Source organism: Vipera ursinii (assembly GCF_947247035.1).
Source record: "Vipera ursinii genome assembly, chromosome: 12".
Classification (NCBI taxonomy): Eukaryota; Metazoa; Chordata; class Lepidosauria; order Squamata; family Viperidae; genus Vipera; species Vipera ursinii.
The window spans coordinates 16,530,344-16,547,126 of record NC_139525.1 but is presented as its reverse complement, the minus strand read 5'-3'; the positions used below and the strand labels follow the sequence as shown (position 1 = coordinate 16,547,126).

Here is a 16,783-nt window from a genome sequence, read left to right as displayed (position 1 = left end):
GCAGCCTGAACCCTGACCCGGCCAGCACTGCATGTGTTTGGAGCCCGGAGGGGATAGTTGCTGTCTTGTCTGGAGGTCCTGCAAGTTCCCTTTGTCCTAGAGAGGGAACCACCCCCCCCCCCCGCACTGCCCCCCCTATGCCATCCCTTTCCCCGTTCCAAGAAAGATGGTGCACGGAGCATATTTACTCCAGAAAAGCAGCCAACTCCTAGAGATCCTTTGATTTGGAGTCCGGCGTCCAGCAAGGCAGTTGGTTAGTGAGCCCTGCCCGACTTGATGACCTTTTCTGCCCCAGTTGCTAAGCGAACCATAGCAGTCGTTAACTTGACTCGTGCGGGCATTCAAAGCATCTGGTCTCTCGTTTAACTCTGCTAGTCCGAAGCCAACTTGGAAGGTCACAGATGGCCATCACAGAGGACCCTGCGATGCTACAGTTTCCAAACCCCTGAATCTTGAGCAGGGAGGTGACTGTGTGGATGCTGCCATGGTCATAAGTGCGAGGACTGGCTGCAAGTCCCTTTTTTCAGTGCCGTCGTAACTTCAGACGGTCGCTAAATGGGTAGTTGTACGTCAAGAACAAGTAGTCCTCCTCCACTTGCCACAATTCACTTAGTGACCATTCAGAGTTACAACGGCACTGACCAAAGGGACTTACGACCGTTTTTCACAGTCACAGCCGTTGCAGCAGCCCCGTGGGCATGTGATCAAAATTCGGACGCTTAGCACCTGGTTCGTATTTACGACAGTTGCCATATCCCAGGGTCACGTGAAGCCCTTTTGCGACCATCTGATGAGCAAAGTCAATGGGAAAGCCAACAACCGTGTTACTAACTTAACAACTGCAGGATTCACTTTACAGCTGCGGCAAGAAAGATCATAAAATGGGGCAAAATTCACTTAATGAATGTCTCACTTAGCAACATCAATGTTAGGCTCAATTGTGGTTGTAAATTAAGGACTACCTGTAATCTTTTTCCAGTGGTCTCCATCGTCTGCAGAGGACTTTTGGACCTGTGTCTTGGTTTGACTAGGGGTCTGTGCCCTCCCCCCCAAATGTCTTCTGCCTTCCTGGAACACCATCAGGTTTTAATCCCCAAGATTATTTTCCTGGCAAAATTCTCACCAGTTTTGGCCGAAGTATGATCTCCAACTTCCCCTGTAACCTCAGACCATCTCAAATTTACAATTAAGACTTTTTCCAGACAGTGATTTTGTTGCTACGAAATGTGGCTTGGTTGCCTTCCTGCGAGTCATTCTCCTTTCCCCCCCCCCAAAAAGGACAATTTTCTTATCGCTCAAACCGTGACATTCTGCTGCTGGGGAAGGTTTTCTCTCGCGAGCGCAGTCAGGCTTTATCCAGCCAATCTTTCCCCAATCTGGTCTCCTGCAGATGGAATGGGCTTTTGCCATCTGCAGCGCTCCACTCTGAGGCGTTCTGGCTGGGCATTATGGGGAGTGAGGTCCAAAAGATCCAAAAGGCACCATCTTGGCGGAAAAACACAATTTGCTGTATGCAGACATAAAAACAGGGTTTATTATTATTATTTTTCTAGAACAATAAATTCTATTTCCTCTTTGGGAATACCTGCGCAGACAGCACAGGAGTGTAGGGCAGTGGAAGCCTTTGTAAATCAGCAAAGGAAACACTCTGGAATATTTGGATTTTAAATAGAATGAGGCACCAAGAACTTCGTCCTTTATCTTTTGTCTTTTCAGTTTGTTGGATCAGGAGCAAAATGGGTTGGCGCTGTTCTGCAAATGGTAAAATATTGCAAACAAATTGTTTGTGTGTGTGTGTATGTATGTATGTATTTTCCTTACAGACCCAGCATGGTACAGGCAGTCCTCAACTTACAACTATTTATTTAGCAACCGTTTGAAGTTGCAACAGCACTAGAAAAAGTGCTCAGTACTCACTACTCACGCAGTCCTAACCTTTGCAGCATCCCTAGGATCACATGATCAGAATCCAGGCACGTGTCAACTAGCATGTGTTTCCAATGGTTGCAGCATCCCGGCATCATGTGAACGCCATATTTGCAACCTTTCCAGCCTGCTTCTCAAACAAATGCAATGGGGAAGCTGGATTCGCTTAATAACTGTGATGAAAAAGGTCATAAAATGGGGTGCAACTCACTGAATAACTGCCTTGCTTAGCAGCACAAATCCTGGCCATAAACTGAGGACTCCCTGTATGGTGGGTTACAGTTAGAAAGGTGTATCTAGGCCAGAGAGACCCAGATTCAGAGCCCATCTCAACCTGTTGTCTGGGCAACCCTCTCTCAGCCCAGCCTCCGTTGCAGTGCGGAAGGAGGAGGCAGGAATTGGGGTCCCCCATCTGGGGTGGGATGAAGCATCCAGGGAAGAAGCTCCGAAGCTTCGATGTCCTCTTTGGTTGCTGCTCCGATATAATCCGGAACTCTAAACCGTGGGCAGTGTCCTTTCTGCACGTAGTCCTCACCTTACCACCACAATGGAGTCCAAAGTTTATGTTGCTAAATGAGACATTTGTTAAGTGAGTTTTGCCCCATTTTATGACCATTATTTATTTATTTATTATTTATTATTATGCCACAGTTGTTAAGTGAATCACTGCAGTTGTTATGTTAGCAATCCGGTTGTTAAGTGAATCCCTTGACTTTGCTTGTCAGAAGGTCGCAAAAGGGGACCACGTGACCCCGGGACGTAAATATGTCATAAATCTGAGTCAGCTGCCAAGTGTCTGAATGTTGATCACGTGACCCTGGGGATGCTGCAACGTAAGTGTGAAAAATGGTCATAGGTCACTTTTTTCAGTGATGTAACTTTGAACGGTCACTAAACTGTTGAAAGTTGAAGACTATTTTATTATTGCAGAAATGATGCTGGATGGATTTCAATTTTTCCCGTGATTGGTTCGGCGGTTGCCTTAAGTGAATAAAACAGTGATGAATTAACTGATGTCAGATGTGGCCCGTTGATCAATCTATTATCTCCCCTGCACTGGAGCCAATGCCAGCCCCGCTCCTCTAGTTCTAGGTTGCTTCTCTCCTTGATCAGTTCCCATCCGTTGCTTCTTGTCCTGCCCTCAGGTGCTTTGGAGAATAGCTTGACTCTCTCTTCGTTGTGAGTTTTGCCCCATTTTACGACCTTTCTTAAAATCTCAGCATCTGAAATGTTCTTCTGGATGTCTCAAGTGGTAGTGAGAATCTCTGTAGACACTCCCAAGTGGTAGCCAGTTCCCAAGGCCACGCGGTGGCTCTCAGGCAGAACGGCGTGTCCCGGCCTCAGATGCGTTAATAGTGAACGTGGCGGACCAAAGAGACCATCTTCCTCTCCTGCCCATTTTCTTGTGCCAGAATTCTGGCCTTAAAAATCATCCCCTCCAATTCCCTGTGAAAAAAATTGCAGCATGTATTTGAGATTTTTTCAGAAGAGAAATGCTTCAGAAGGCACTGGGGTTTTAATCCTGCTTCTCTTTCACCGTGACTGGAGGTGGGCCAGGAGCCAAATGAGGACAGACACCAATTTTTGTAGGAGATTTGGCTTTTTCAGCCAAATTTCATGGATAAATTTATTCTTACTCAGGGAAAAGGAATGCTTACAGGTGGGTGATTATTCAAGAGGTAACCAACCTGATTCCTTCTGAGAAGAAGTCCCCGTAGTTTTGGATGGAATTTTCTGGCACCTTTTACCCTCTTACCAACTAAAAGTCTTCCTGGCACAAAACTTTGCCACCCAAATTCACAGTAAGACTAAAGTCAATTTATTTTAAAGAGGCAATTAAATGATAGGTCTTTATATCTAATGATGACACCTTCAGCTAATTGGGCAAATTGCTAATGTGTACATTTGTGCACCCAGCCGGAGGAGAATTGAAGAAAAGGGAGGGGGGGAAGGAGGAGATGGATGGGGGAAGGAAAGAAGGAGGGAGGGAGGGAAGAAAGGAAGGAAGGAGAGAGAGAGAGAGAGAGAGAGATTACAGGGGAAAGGAAGGAGATTGAAGGGGGAAGGAAGGAAGGGAAGGAAGGAAGGCAGGAAGGAAGGAAGGAAGGAAGGAAGGAAGGAAGGAAGGAAGGAAGGAAGGAAGGAAGGAAGGAAGGAATATCTGTCCTCCTAGCAGACATGCCAGGCAGGTTACACATGAAGGAAAATGCCATCCACCTTGTGCCTAGCAAAAATGAGCAGGGATTGGCATATGTGAAGCAAAACCAAACTTCCATCTGCTTGACTGTGGGTGGGCCCAGAGGGAATAGCACCTCCCCTTCCTCTAAAGAGGAAACTTACAAGATTTGGATTATTTAAAGTTTTATTGCACTCTGTCTTGGCTGTGAGGTTGACCTTAGGAAACTTTGCATGATCTCTAACAAAGGATATGTATGGTACTGCAGGAATTGTGGGCGCTCCATCACTGGAGATTTTTAAGAAGAGGCTGGTCAGCCATTTGTCTGAGATGGTATAGGTTCTCCTGCTTAAGCAGGGGGATAGACTAGAAGACCTCCAAGGTCCCTTCCAGCTCTATTCTATTCTAATTCTCTAACTGCGGGTCAAACAACCTGGCTGGTCCTTGTGTGCAGGTCAGAATGAACATATACTGTAGATACACATGTGAGCCTAAGTGATTTATTTACAGAGGAGTCTCTGTTGTGTCTCTCTAGGCTCTGCTGTTCTGACTTTATTCTCCTTTTGAACATTAGGCAGCCTTGAATGAGGTTACATTTTTGCATTGGGGCTTTCTCGCTTTCTTGCAATGAGCAGACCACCAGAATAACTTTCTCAGGATGGATCATGTACATGCAGATAGTCCCCAACTTGTCTGATCACGTCTTAGTGGACTGTTCTGAGTTACAACAGCCCCCCCCAAATGGGACTTACTACTCGGATTTTCTGACATCCGGGGGCTCCCTGCCATGTGAACCCATCACTGACTCAGCTGTTAAGATGGCTGACATCAGGACAAAGAGGTGCTACAAAGTCTCCCTTGTCTTCTCAGTTCAGGGACAGCTTCTGCCACCCACACCTCTTCTGGCGTTGGCCAGAAAGTCCCTTCACAAGTGAAGTAGTGGCAGAAAAGCAGGATGACTTTAATCATCATCATCATCATCATCAGATACTGGAGATAGGGAGAGCAAGGACAAATGAACATAGAATAACAAAGGTTTTCTTGAGGAATTCTGGGAGTTGAAGTCCACAGGTTTGAAGACCCCTGTCTTGACCCCTGCCAAGTTTGAAGACCCCTGCCCTAGACCATTGTGGACAAATGGCTGTCCAGTCTGTTCTTAAAAACCTCCAGTAATGAAGTGCCCACAACGTCTGAAGGCAAGCCGTTCCACGGATAAATTGTTTTGTCGGGAATTTTCTCCATAGTTCTGTATTGGTTCTCTCCTTAATTAGTTTCCATCCATTGGTTAATGACCTTATAGGCATCATGACATTATGCAAATTCACATCTTGGCTTCCCTTCCCTTCCCACTATCTTTCCTCAAGCTTTTGATTTCTCTTTTGCAGATTAAAATGTGGTCCTTCTGCTGGATGTTCTCATCTGCTGCTGAGAAAGGAAAAGGAAATTGTGAATGGATCTGGGTGTCTCTGGGTGTCTATGTGTGTGTGTGTGTGTGTGTGTGTGTGCTTCTTTTGTTCTACGTGATCATGGCTTAGCTTTTCTTTTCTTTTTTATTTTACATTAATTAGCATTATTGCTTTTTTAAAAAAAATAAAAATAAAAAAGCAGATCTGGTTTCGTTGTGACCTCTCTTGGATTAATATTGATGAGGAAAAACAGAATGCAAATGATTGAAATTAATTAGGGAATTCAGTAAGACAGTGTATGTGTAAGTTCACACGACTTCTTTGCAGCTCTGATGTAGACTATGAATCTTCATAGGGCTAAGAAGGGACCATAGACTCCTGGAATCATAGGGCTAGAAGGTACCTTGGAGGTCTTCTAGTCCAGGGGTAGACAACCTTGGCTCTTTTATGACCTGTGGACTTCAACTCCCAGAATTCCTGAGCCAGCCATGCTGAGGGAGAAGAGAGAGGTTTCCATGCTGACCCATGCTGGCTCAGGAATTCTGGGAGTTGAAGTCCATGAGTCATAAAAGAGCCAAGGTGGCCTATCCCTGTTCTAGCCCAACCCCCTGCTGAAGGCAGGAGTCTTTATTCCATCCCAGACAAAGGGATATCCAATCTTTTCTTGAAGACTTCCAGTGCTGGAACATCCGCAACTCTGGAAGGGAAGCTCTTCCATTGATTAATTGTTCTCACTGTCAGAAGATTCCTGGCTACTTCTCTCTTTGATTAGTTTCCATCGGTTGTTTCTTGTCCAGCCCTCAGGTGCTTTGGAGAATAGGTTGACCCCCACTTCTCTGTGAAAGTCCCTCAAATATCGGAAAACATCTATCATGTGACCCCTAATCCTTCTCTTCAATAGGTTAGACATAACTACTCCCCTTAAGAATTCCTCATACTATGTAGCCTGCAGCCCCGTAATCATGTATCTTGACCTATTTTGCATTCTGTCTTGGGCCTCAGCACCATTTTTGTATTGTAGTGATCAGAACTAAAGGCAGTATATAAATTGTATATATTTGTGTAACACGTACAGGTAGTCCTCGACTTACAACAGTTTGTTTAGTGACCGTTCAAAGTTACAACGGCAGTGAAAAATGTGACTTAGGGTCATTTATCACAGTTACAATTTTGGCAGCATCCCCCACGGTCATGTGATCAAAATTCAGATGCTTGGAAGCTGGTTCATACTTATGACCGTTGCAGTGTCCCGGGGTCACGTGATCCCCTTTTGCGGCCTTCTGACGAGCAAAGTCAATGGGGAAGCCTGATTCCCTTAACAACCGGGTTACTAACTTATCGGCTGCAGCGATTCCCTGAACAACTGTGGCAAGAAAGGTCATAAAATGAGGCAAAACTCACTTAACCAGTGTCTCGCTTAGCAACAGAAATGTTGGGCTCAATTGTGGTCGTACGTTGAGGACTGGCTGCATATGTCAGTGCTGAAAGACCCAACCGCCATCACTGCCTTTCAGACATTTTTGTTTAGAGGGCCAACGTGAGCCAATTCAGAGGCTGGGCGTTGTCCTGTGGATTGCAGTTCCCCCTTGCAGACCGTGGATGGGAAAGGGGACTTTGTGGTGTCACCTATATTTTGTTGAAAGAGTCACAGTGTCATTATTTCACAACAGAGAGAAAAGATTGGGAGGGTGTAAGGAGAAAAAGGAGCGTCTTCTTATGTTCAAAGAGGAAGAGGGAACACAGACACACTCAAACACATACGCAGACACTTCCTTGGACTAGCGTTCACCCTGTCATCCTTTCTTGGAGCTGACAAGAGATGGGACGTTGAAGTGAGAAGGACTTCAAAAAAAGTTCAACATACTCATGTCAAATCTTTTGAGGTAGGCCAGGCCAGAAAGCAGATTCCACAAGGGCTACGAAAACTCTACTATTACAGGGTATAATAACAGAAACTTGAATGCCTGGCAGAGATTCTCTTTCTTCTTTTATCCCAAAGAGAATGGTGGGTGGCACGATGGCTCAGTGGTTATGATGCTGGGTTTGTTGGCTGAAAAGCCAACAGCCCAAGTTCGAGACCTGAGTGCCATAGGATGGGGTGAGCTCCTGTTCCTTGCCCAGCTCCTGCCAACCTATCAGTTCAAAAGTACGCAAAAGTGAGTAGATAAATAGGTACCACTTTGGTGGGAAGGTAACTGTGTTCTGTGACGTCATGCTGGCCACATGACTGCATAAATGACTTTGGACAGTGCTGGCTCAATGGCCTTGAAACAGAGATAGCATGCACGCACACACACACACACCCTTGAGTTGACAATTAGCAGAGTAAAATCTGCGGGGACTCCTTTACCCTTTCACCAAAGAGATTATTGAGTTCCTTCCTCATCCATTCCTCCTTTTGGGGTCTCCATTTGGAACGAATGGCTTTTGTGTTCCTTCTTTTAGACTTCTCGTCACTCCTCTACAGTTGGTCACATGTAGTTGCTACAGATCAGACCATTTTTAAACCTGCATTAAAAACAACAGCTTCCAATTCGAGAGCATGCAGTGAAAGCATGTGACACATACCAAGAAGTGAGCTTCTATGTAGTATCACAGAAAAAAAGGCAGATCAGAGAGGAGGGAATGTGTGAGTTTAGGGATGACCTGCAAGCTAGTTTTGGGCTCCACTATCGCAAGCTTGGCTTTTTAAACCATAGATTCATATTGTAGCCTGGTTCACCTAAATGTGAAGGACCCCAGTTATAAATTAGGTCACTCAGACCATTATGGTCTGCAAACCCAGTGCAGGCTATGAATGTTGTATAAACTTACCCAACTGATTTATGTTCTGTACTGTACCGAGAAAACACTTTAAAAAAATAATAATGTGTATTTCCGTGACTTCATTATTTACTTCCACAAAGATGAAGAGATAATTCAAAGTCAAGATAACTAAATTAGTATTCAGGGAGACTATTTTTAACATTGAGTCAAAACTGAATGCTAATTGCAAATTTGGTTGTAGAACATCTGGGTGGGGTGGCCCTCCAAGGCTTTGGAGATGGGTCAAGCCAGGGCAACAAGAGGGTAGTTCACAATTTCAAGATTACCTCTGAGAAGCCCGATCTCTGTGTTTTGGTGAAACGGTAGGTTGTTGGAAATTCCTGCTGAAAAAGACCTTAGCGCACTAGACAGAATTAAGTGCGCAACGGCTGTGTGCTCCTTCAGGAGGGTCTGTGCAGGTTCTTTGTACTGTGGAAGTGCTCTTTGCTTTTGACCTGATGAGAAGATCCAGTCCATGTCAAGACTGGCCAGTTGTGGTCCTTTTTTGTTTCTCTGCTCTGCCTGAACTGTGTATTTCCTTTCCCACACAGGACTGTCATTTAATTTGAGGGATTCTAATGTCTGCAATTATGTTTTTACAAATGTGCAGAGTGTCCAGCTGAGCAGAGCATGGAGTGAAGAACTTGATGGACAACCAACAAGATAAGGAATGTGCCTCGGAAGACCAAGAAACAATCTTGATTAATGGGGTGAAAGAGGATGGTAAGGGATCTAATTATAGCAACGGATCTGCCGTTACCACCTCTGCGTTCTTTGCTCAAAGATCTACCCTAAATGGGGTTTTCCTGCCATTTCCAAAGATTGTTGGGTGGGATAACAATTAGGAAGTTTCTTTTTTTAATTGATTTAATATTTCTGAGAATCCAAAATTCTTCACACGCCTTCTGCCATCCTGCAACACTTCCAACATAATTTGGCAATGGCAAACACCAGCATCCTAACTGACTTCATCAGAAGTCCCAAATTAGTAAAAAAAAAAATGATATATTTTTACAGCAGCCAGAAACTTGCAAAATTATCCAAATCCTGTGCAATTCCAGTGACAAATTCAAACTCACACGTCAGAACTGAAATCATGTAAGACCGTGTTTCTCAGCCTTGGAGACTTTAAGATGAATAAACTTCAACTCCCAGAATTCCCCAGCCAGCATGATGAGTTAAAGTCCACCAGTCTTAAAGCAGGCTGGCTGGGGAATTCTGGGAGCTGAAATCCTCACATTCAATAATACCAAGGTTGAGAAATACTGATGTAAGATTTTACAATTTTGTGAGATAAAAAATGACAATGATGATAGTCATCATCTAAAATTGCAGCAGGGATACTTGTTAGGAGATGACTAAGGTAGTCCCGGAGGTGAATATTATTTTCCCCATATTACAATGGAGGGATATCTTTTCCCTTCCTCAAGACTTCCTCTTAGTAATGGCAGCTTAATAGGCTCCATAAAGATTTGAAGATTGTCCCTTATATTTACATTTTCATAACTGGAAATAACATAAATGCAAAGCAATTGAAGGCAAATTCCTTGTGCCACCAGTCACACTTGGCCAATACAGAATTTTCCTATTCGTATATTCCTATTCCTAATTGGCTACTTTATGAAAAGCATGTGATTTGTACTTTCTGGATAGGTTGGCCAACCTTGTTACCATAATAGGAAACTTTAATCACCCTCTCAGATTTATTTCCTTTTATGTTCTTTAGCTGAGGCCAGTAATTTGGTGGGATTAACCTGGGCTCAAGGAAGAGAGCTTGTAGTGAATTTTCCTCACTTTTCTTGCTGATGTGCCTTCACTCGCTAGCTTGATTGGTATCTTCCATTTCCTCCAAAACAGCACTGATTTCAAAAGGAAAATATTTATTTTTGGATAGCTTTACCCTTCCCCTCCAAGCCAGCTTAGGAGTGATGAGTGCTGCTGGAGGTACAAGGGAAGGACAGTGAAAATAGTCAAGATGTTGTCCATGACTGCACAAAACCTGCCCCTTCATTGTACATCACGAATGAAGGTGAATATATGTGTCCGAGGATAATGTTGCAGGATCCAATCTGGATCGTCACTGGGACCAGAGTGGTAAATCAACACTCCTGTTGACTGATGAGGGGCCAAGCTCACTGGTAGCCTCACACTGCAACGAACAAGGACATACATTCAATTTTGCTGCTACTAAGATTGTTGGACGAGCAGGTACAAAAACAGAAAGGGGAGTGATTGAAGCCTGGGAAAGAGGCCCCTTGTCAGTCAGTGGGAGTGCTGATTTATCACCAGCTTATCAAATACTTAGGAGGTAAGGGCATGGCAGCCAACAACTTAATAACCAGCTTAACAACACTCCAATCAACAACTTAAAGCCCACACACAACAGGCACCACATAAATACTACATAGAATAGCCCAAAGCACACATTCCAGAAGAGCAGAGGTCCCCAACCTTTTGGGCACCAGGGACCGGTTCCATGGAGAGAGGTTTTTCTGCAGACCGGAGGGTGCGTGGTTTTGTGTGCTGCCTGCATCTCGTGGTTGGGGCTTTGTTTGTTTGTGTGGACTGGTTGCTGGCATGCCATGGCCTGGTACCTGTCCACGGACTGGGGGTTGGGGACCCCTGCGGTAAAGTGAAGTTTCCTGAGGATGGGCTCCAGAAGAAGTCTGAAAGCTTGGAAGACTAAACTTCTGGTCCCGGGGACTGACCCAAATTGGATCCTGCTTTATTATATCCGTTCACAAACCATTTCATTTGATTTTTTGACACACACCCCATTAGTCATTGGATTATATTTCATTTATGGTTATAAAAATATAATTTATCTATATAAAAACAGAGTTTCCCAATCTACAACCCTTCAAATATCATTGTACATTTTCAGATCAAACTCTCTGTGCCGTTTTGACAAAGTCTGATAATGAGCACCGTAAACTGAGTAACAAAAAAATTAATTAGAAGTGCCTTAGCTTTTACAAAAAATGTAAACTTTTTTGGCCTCTTCAACTTTTTCTGCAGAGCCTGATCAACATGCATTAGGGGCTAATAATAATAATATTCGTGTATGTGGAAATTAAATTCGAAAGCAATAGAATTGTTGTTATTAAAATTTTCTCTGTATAGTGACCTCATCTGAGCTCAAATTGACATGAGAATATTAATTCAAACTATCTCAGAAAGGTAAACAAGAAACAGGAAGCAGTAATACTTTTTATAACCGCTGGCTCAGAATTTGTGAGGATTATTTTTTTTAAAAAGTGTGTGTGGATTTAATAATGCATCAAGTCAATCAAATTAATTCATTCTGTTGCCTTCCTCTGTGGCTTCGTCTTCCATCGAAAATGGGAAGGTCCAGAACAGCGTTCTTACTAATCCTCTCTCTCTCTTTTGGCAATTCTTTCAGAATCGAGCAATCTAGATGGTGACGACAAACCCCTCCGTGCGGCAGCGGATGCTGCGGTTCCTTTCCCGGCCGTGACGTCTGCAGGGGCAGCTCAAAAAGAGAGCCGATCCCAGCCGCCCCTGACTTCCAAGAAGACCTGTTGGCTGAGCCCTCCTTCCCCCCTGAGACTGGCTGATATCCCCGATCACATTTCCGATGACTCCTCCTCCGTCCATGCCATTTCCCTCACCTCGTGTGTCACGAAGGGCATGAGCGCCTGGTCCCTGCCGGGAGACTGTGAGAAGGCCCCCTTCACCATGATGGAGCCCGGAAGCATGTCCGCTTTCACCGGCGACTGTTTGATGCAGCCGAGTCGGACCTGCCTGGGGTGCTTTATTGAGTCGAAGGACAGCCTGGATCCAGAACCCGGGATCAGTCTAAAAGTGGGCGACATAAATAGGGATTACGACACCTGTTCAGTCTCCGACATTGGGATTCACTGCATGAGTACGGGAGAGACCATGCGATACGGGGACCAGCTCCTTTCTGACCAGCTTCTCAGCTTCCCCGTGCATAAATCGAGAGCGGCCGACAAACGGGAGGCCGAGAAATCCGACAGTGACTCGGAGGATCCAACTCAGAAAAATTATTACGATGGATTACTTTTGGACAAGTGCAACGTGGAGGAACCTTTACTAACAAATCCCAACCAGGAATGGGGTTATTTTGAATCTTTCATTAGTGAAAGCAAAATCGAGCTCCTTGACCTTTGCTCCAAAAATGAGCTTTCTGTAAATCTGTTTTCCGAGGAGGATGTGGATAACTACATGTTCGATGACGACGATTCGACCTTGGGAAGCGACGTCTGCTCTTTAAAGATTCGTTACGAATCCTTCCAGGACAGTGTGAAGGAGAAAACGGGTGGCCTGCAAGAGGACACCCAGTTTAACTTCTTCCCCAGTGTGTTTAGTGGGTGTCCAAAAAGGGATGGTAGGACTGCTTTGAAGAGGGGACCCCGAGGGGCAACTGATCCTTCCCAGTTCAAATCTGAGGAGAGCATCATCTGGGGGGAAGAGGAGGGGGATGGACATCAGGAGGAGGAGGAGGAAGAGGAGGAAGAAGAGGAGGAAGAAGAAGAGGGAGGTGAAAGTGAGAAAGTTGCCTTAAACAAATCTTGCACCAGTACAGAACTTGTACAGTACATCAGTCCGAAAAGAAACCACTTCTTGGAACTGGTGAACGCCACGGAGGACTCGGGGGAGTTCAGCGATGACAGCACTTGCACCGAATCCTCTTTCGATGTGCTTCAGGACCTGAAGGACTGCAACAAGTACCTTCCCCGGGACCACTCCAGTTCCTTCATCCAACAGAATTACGGCCTGCGAGCAAAAAGGAAAGTGCGATATAGCGAAGACTACCTTTACGATGTGGATTCCATTGAAAGTGAGAAGATTGTGGACAAGAAGGAGTGGATCCCAGATGGTCCCAAGGAAGAAGATGACGATGACTGGTGTCCGAAGAAGAGGCGGAAAGTTTCTCGCAAGGAGCCCCCCGTCATCATCAAGTATATCATCATCAACCGGTTCAAAGGGGAGAAGCACATGTTGGTCAAGCTTGGCAAAGTTGACCCCAGTGAGATGACGGTGACCTTGAGCGAGGAATTGTTGAGCAAATATGCCAAGTTGGCCCCCCTGAAGTCGTTTTGGCAGGAGAGGTGGCAGATCCGGCTCAACTTTCTCAAATCTGCCCTCTATCACAAGCAGAGTTTCTATCTCAACGGCTCCGAGGTGGCCTTCCTGTCCCATCCACGCAAGCGCAAGGGCAAGATAGCCCACCGGCACCGTATCCAAAGGATTAAGGCCATCGAGCAGCCGGTGGGGAAGGGCGGCTCTTTCTCGTCAGAATCCAAGCAGTTCTGTTGTAGGATCGGAGACGAGGAAGGAGGCCCAAAGGGAATCCAGGCCATGGCCATCGCAGCCCCCAGCTGCGTCAATGGCATCCATCTGAGCGACATTGCCGGCCTGGCCCTCCCTCCAGGCAAAGCCCGGGAGAGGGAATTCAAAGGGCCCGAGAGAAAAGTCTTGCGCAGGATCAAATTCAAAAGCGAGGCTCGGTTGAAATGCAAGCGACTCAAAGCTGCCACCGGTCTGGCTGAGGTTTCGGCAGCCTTGGAGAATCCAGAGTCCGCCCCGGGGTCAAAGGATGAAAGCACGCCTTGTGCTGCAGATGGCACTCCTCTTTCAGAGAGCCAGGAGGACAAACTGGCAAAAAATGCCCTTTCCTTCCTACCCGCCACCTGCACTTCAAACAAGCCAGCCACATCTGCTAATCTGGCGGCCAGCGTGCCCCTCATCCCTGGCGGGTACCTGCAGACATTATTGGATGCCTCTGACTTGGCCCACAGCAACAGCATTGCGTACTTCAGTCCTGCCCCCTCAGAGCAGCAGCAGCAGCAGCAGCAGGAGACTCTCCCCAGCCTCGTCCAAGCAGAGAAGGCCTTCTGTGTCCTGCAGCCTGCCCAGAGCTGCATTTTGTCCCCACCATCCGAATCGGAGTTACAGCAGTCCCCGAGTCCTCTCGAGATTGAGCCCAGCAACTTCCAACGTGGTTGGCCAGCTGGCAAGCCAAGCAGCCCGAGCAGTCAGGGCTTTGCTGGGCAGCTGCCGGACGCCGCCCTGCTTTCAGCTGTAGAGTTTGGTAACTGTGCAGGCTCGGATGACCTGCCAGCCTCAGGGTACAGCCAGGTCCAGCTGAGCAACAGCAAAGTATTATACCAAAAAAAATTCCTCCTGGAGGGCCAGCAGCTGCAGTCGGATGACTCCTACCAGTCTTGTCCCTTCAACAGCCGAGAGGGGAATTTCCCCTTCCAGCGGGGCACACTCAGCACCGATGACGGGAGACTGGTGAGCTTCGATTCGGTCGGCTCCCTTTCCGGCGCCTCCAGCAATTACAGCTCCTTGAGTTTAAAGTCTTGCGAGAAGGACGGAGATGACGAAATTGCCGATGACTTCTTGGCCCACTGCAGCCCCAAGCTGGTGATTCAGCAGAGCATCGATGAAATAACGCCCTTGAAGGAGTCCACCGATCTTCTAGATATTTCTAACTTCACCCCCGACAAGTTCCGCCAGTCCTCGCTTTCGGAAATGTCTCCTCCAGATACCCCCAGCCTTTCCCCACAGATCGCCGGGCCAGAAACTAAAACCCTGGGGAATGTGAAGTGTTTCCCGGAGAGCAGCCAAGTGGGGTTAAGCAACCCCGAGAAGGTCAGCTGGAGCTGTGGTGTCCTGCAGGCTCCAGACCAGGCGGATAATGGATTCGCTTTAAATAACCATCAGTTTCAGTTCCATATGTTCACTGATGAGGATTCTGTCAGCCTCCTCGAAAAAAGCCCATCCTTGTCAACTTTTAATGAGCCATCTGCCCAAGTTAGCACCAATAGCAAAGCGACAAAATGCAAGAGGAGAAGTTCATGTATTAAAAATTTGGGTGCCAACCAAAACCCAACCCAGAAAAACGTTCGGAAAAAATCCCCCAAAGCCAACAAAGGCTCCGAAAAGGCCCCCAGCAGAAATTCCAGGCAGTCTCCCAAAACTTCAAGGAAAGGGAAAAACGGAGCAGGGGTTAATGGAGAAAAGACCATTGCCCTGGGCGGTAGAGTAGCCGGTCTCTTGAACAGTTCAAACTCCTCGGCAAAAATGCTGGTCGATTCCAGACAGCAGGGCAGCCCGAATGCCCTCCGGATAGGGAAGGCCAACGGTCTGTCCAGGGAATGGCCGCTGGGGAAGGACAGTAGCGGTGGCTGGTCCGAAACCAGCATAGGAAGTGCCAACAGCCTTCTTGACGATGATCAAAGAGAATTCGAGGAGCCATCCAACATTTTGTCAAACATTGCATCTGGCATGGCAGATGTTCAGAGATTTATGATGGCCTCCATCGAGCCCTTGTGGGGGCCTGTGGGCCACAACGACGTCTCTGATCTCTTCCGATCCCCCGAATCAAACAGCCTGAAACTGAAAACTCTTAAGATCCTGGCTGGCACATCTCCCGAATCCAAGAAGAAGGTCAACGGCAGTTCTTCGGGTGCGGGACGCAATCACAAATCGGGGAACAAGGGCTTGAGTAAAACCGGCAGCCGAGCTGCTCCGTGCGACCCGGGACGCTCCGGCTCATCCACCGGCTACGCCACAGACATTCATTCCCCTTTTTTTGATAAAAGCTATAGTAACCTGAGCACTTTAGCCAAAAATGAACCTACCCATAAAAAGCTCTACCGACACAAATCCACGTCGAAGTCCCTGCGCGACGAGAACTGCAAAGTCAAGCGGGCAGAGAGAGAACAGGGCCCCAAAGACCCAACCACAGTAGTTTCCTTTGAAAAACTGAGGTAATACCACACCGAGTTGGCTGGAATGCACCCTAACTTCCTTGCTCCCTCCTAAGCCCTGCTCATATTTTTCCTACTTGGGAAACCAGAATTGCATGAAAGATACATTTCCCTTTTACAGGTCTTTTTTCTGTTGTCGTCGTCGTTCTTGGTTTCGTTCTCAACGTGCATGAAAACACTTATTTCTTGCAAGCTGCTTCAAAAGAATGACTTTTTTTCCTGGCTTGGCTGGGGGGGGCGGGGGGTTGGGGGGGGGGTCGGGGTTTGAACAACCAACTAACAAAGCTGTTCCTTTATTTTTTCTTGCTGTTTGGCTTTTTCTGATTTGAATTCCTTTATTTATTCTTTAAGAGGTTAATTCTCTGCTCTTTTTTTTAATGGCTTGGAAAAGAGAGGAAGGGGAGGGGAAAGATTTCCGGGGGAAGAAGGAGGAGAGGGAGACTTTTTGTAAAAAAAAAAAAAAACACAGAGAAAAAAAAAAGAGACGTGTTTCCCCAAGCTGAGATTTTTAAAGGGTCTTTTTACATTTGCAGAAGTCAGAGTTTCATCCCTAGTTGAGTGCCAGGAGATGATTACATGTCTTTTTTAGCCCTGTCGCTATCTTTATCCCTATGCCCTAAGAGCTCCTTCTTTCAAACGCTCCCCGCTATTATACGATTCCACCGACTTAAGATGGCATATCAAATCTCTGGTTTTTCTGCAGG

The 16,783-nt window shown here is 46.4% G+C and overlaps 1 protein-coding gene across 1 annotated transcript; it reads left to right on the top strand.

The window, feature by feature from the left end:
* Positions 1–8,960: 8,960 nt before the first annotated feature.
* NEXMIF (neurite extension and migration factor) lies at positions 8,961–16,083 on the top strand (the record flags this gene model as incomplete). Its single annotated transcript, XM_083371868.1, has 2 exons — positions 8,961–9,036; positions 11,717–16,083. The coding sequence occupies 2 exons, from the start codon at positions 8,961–8,963 to the stop codon at positions 16,081–16,083; spliced, it is 4,443 nt and encodes a 1,480-aa protein (XP_083227994.1).
* Positions 16,084–16,783: the final 700 nt, after the last annotated feature.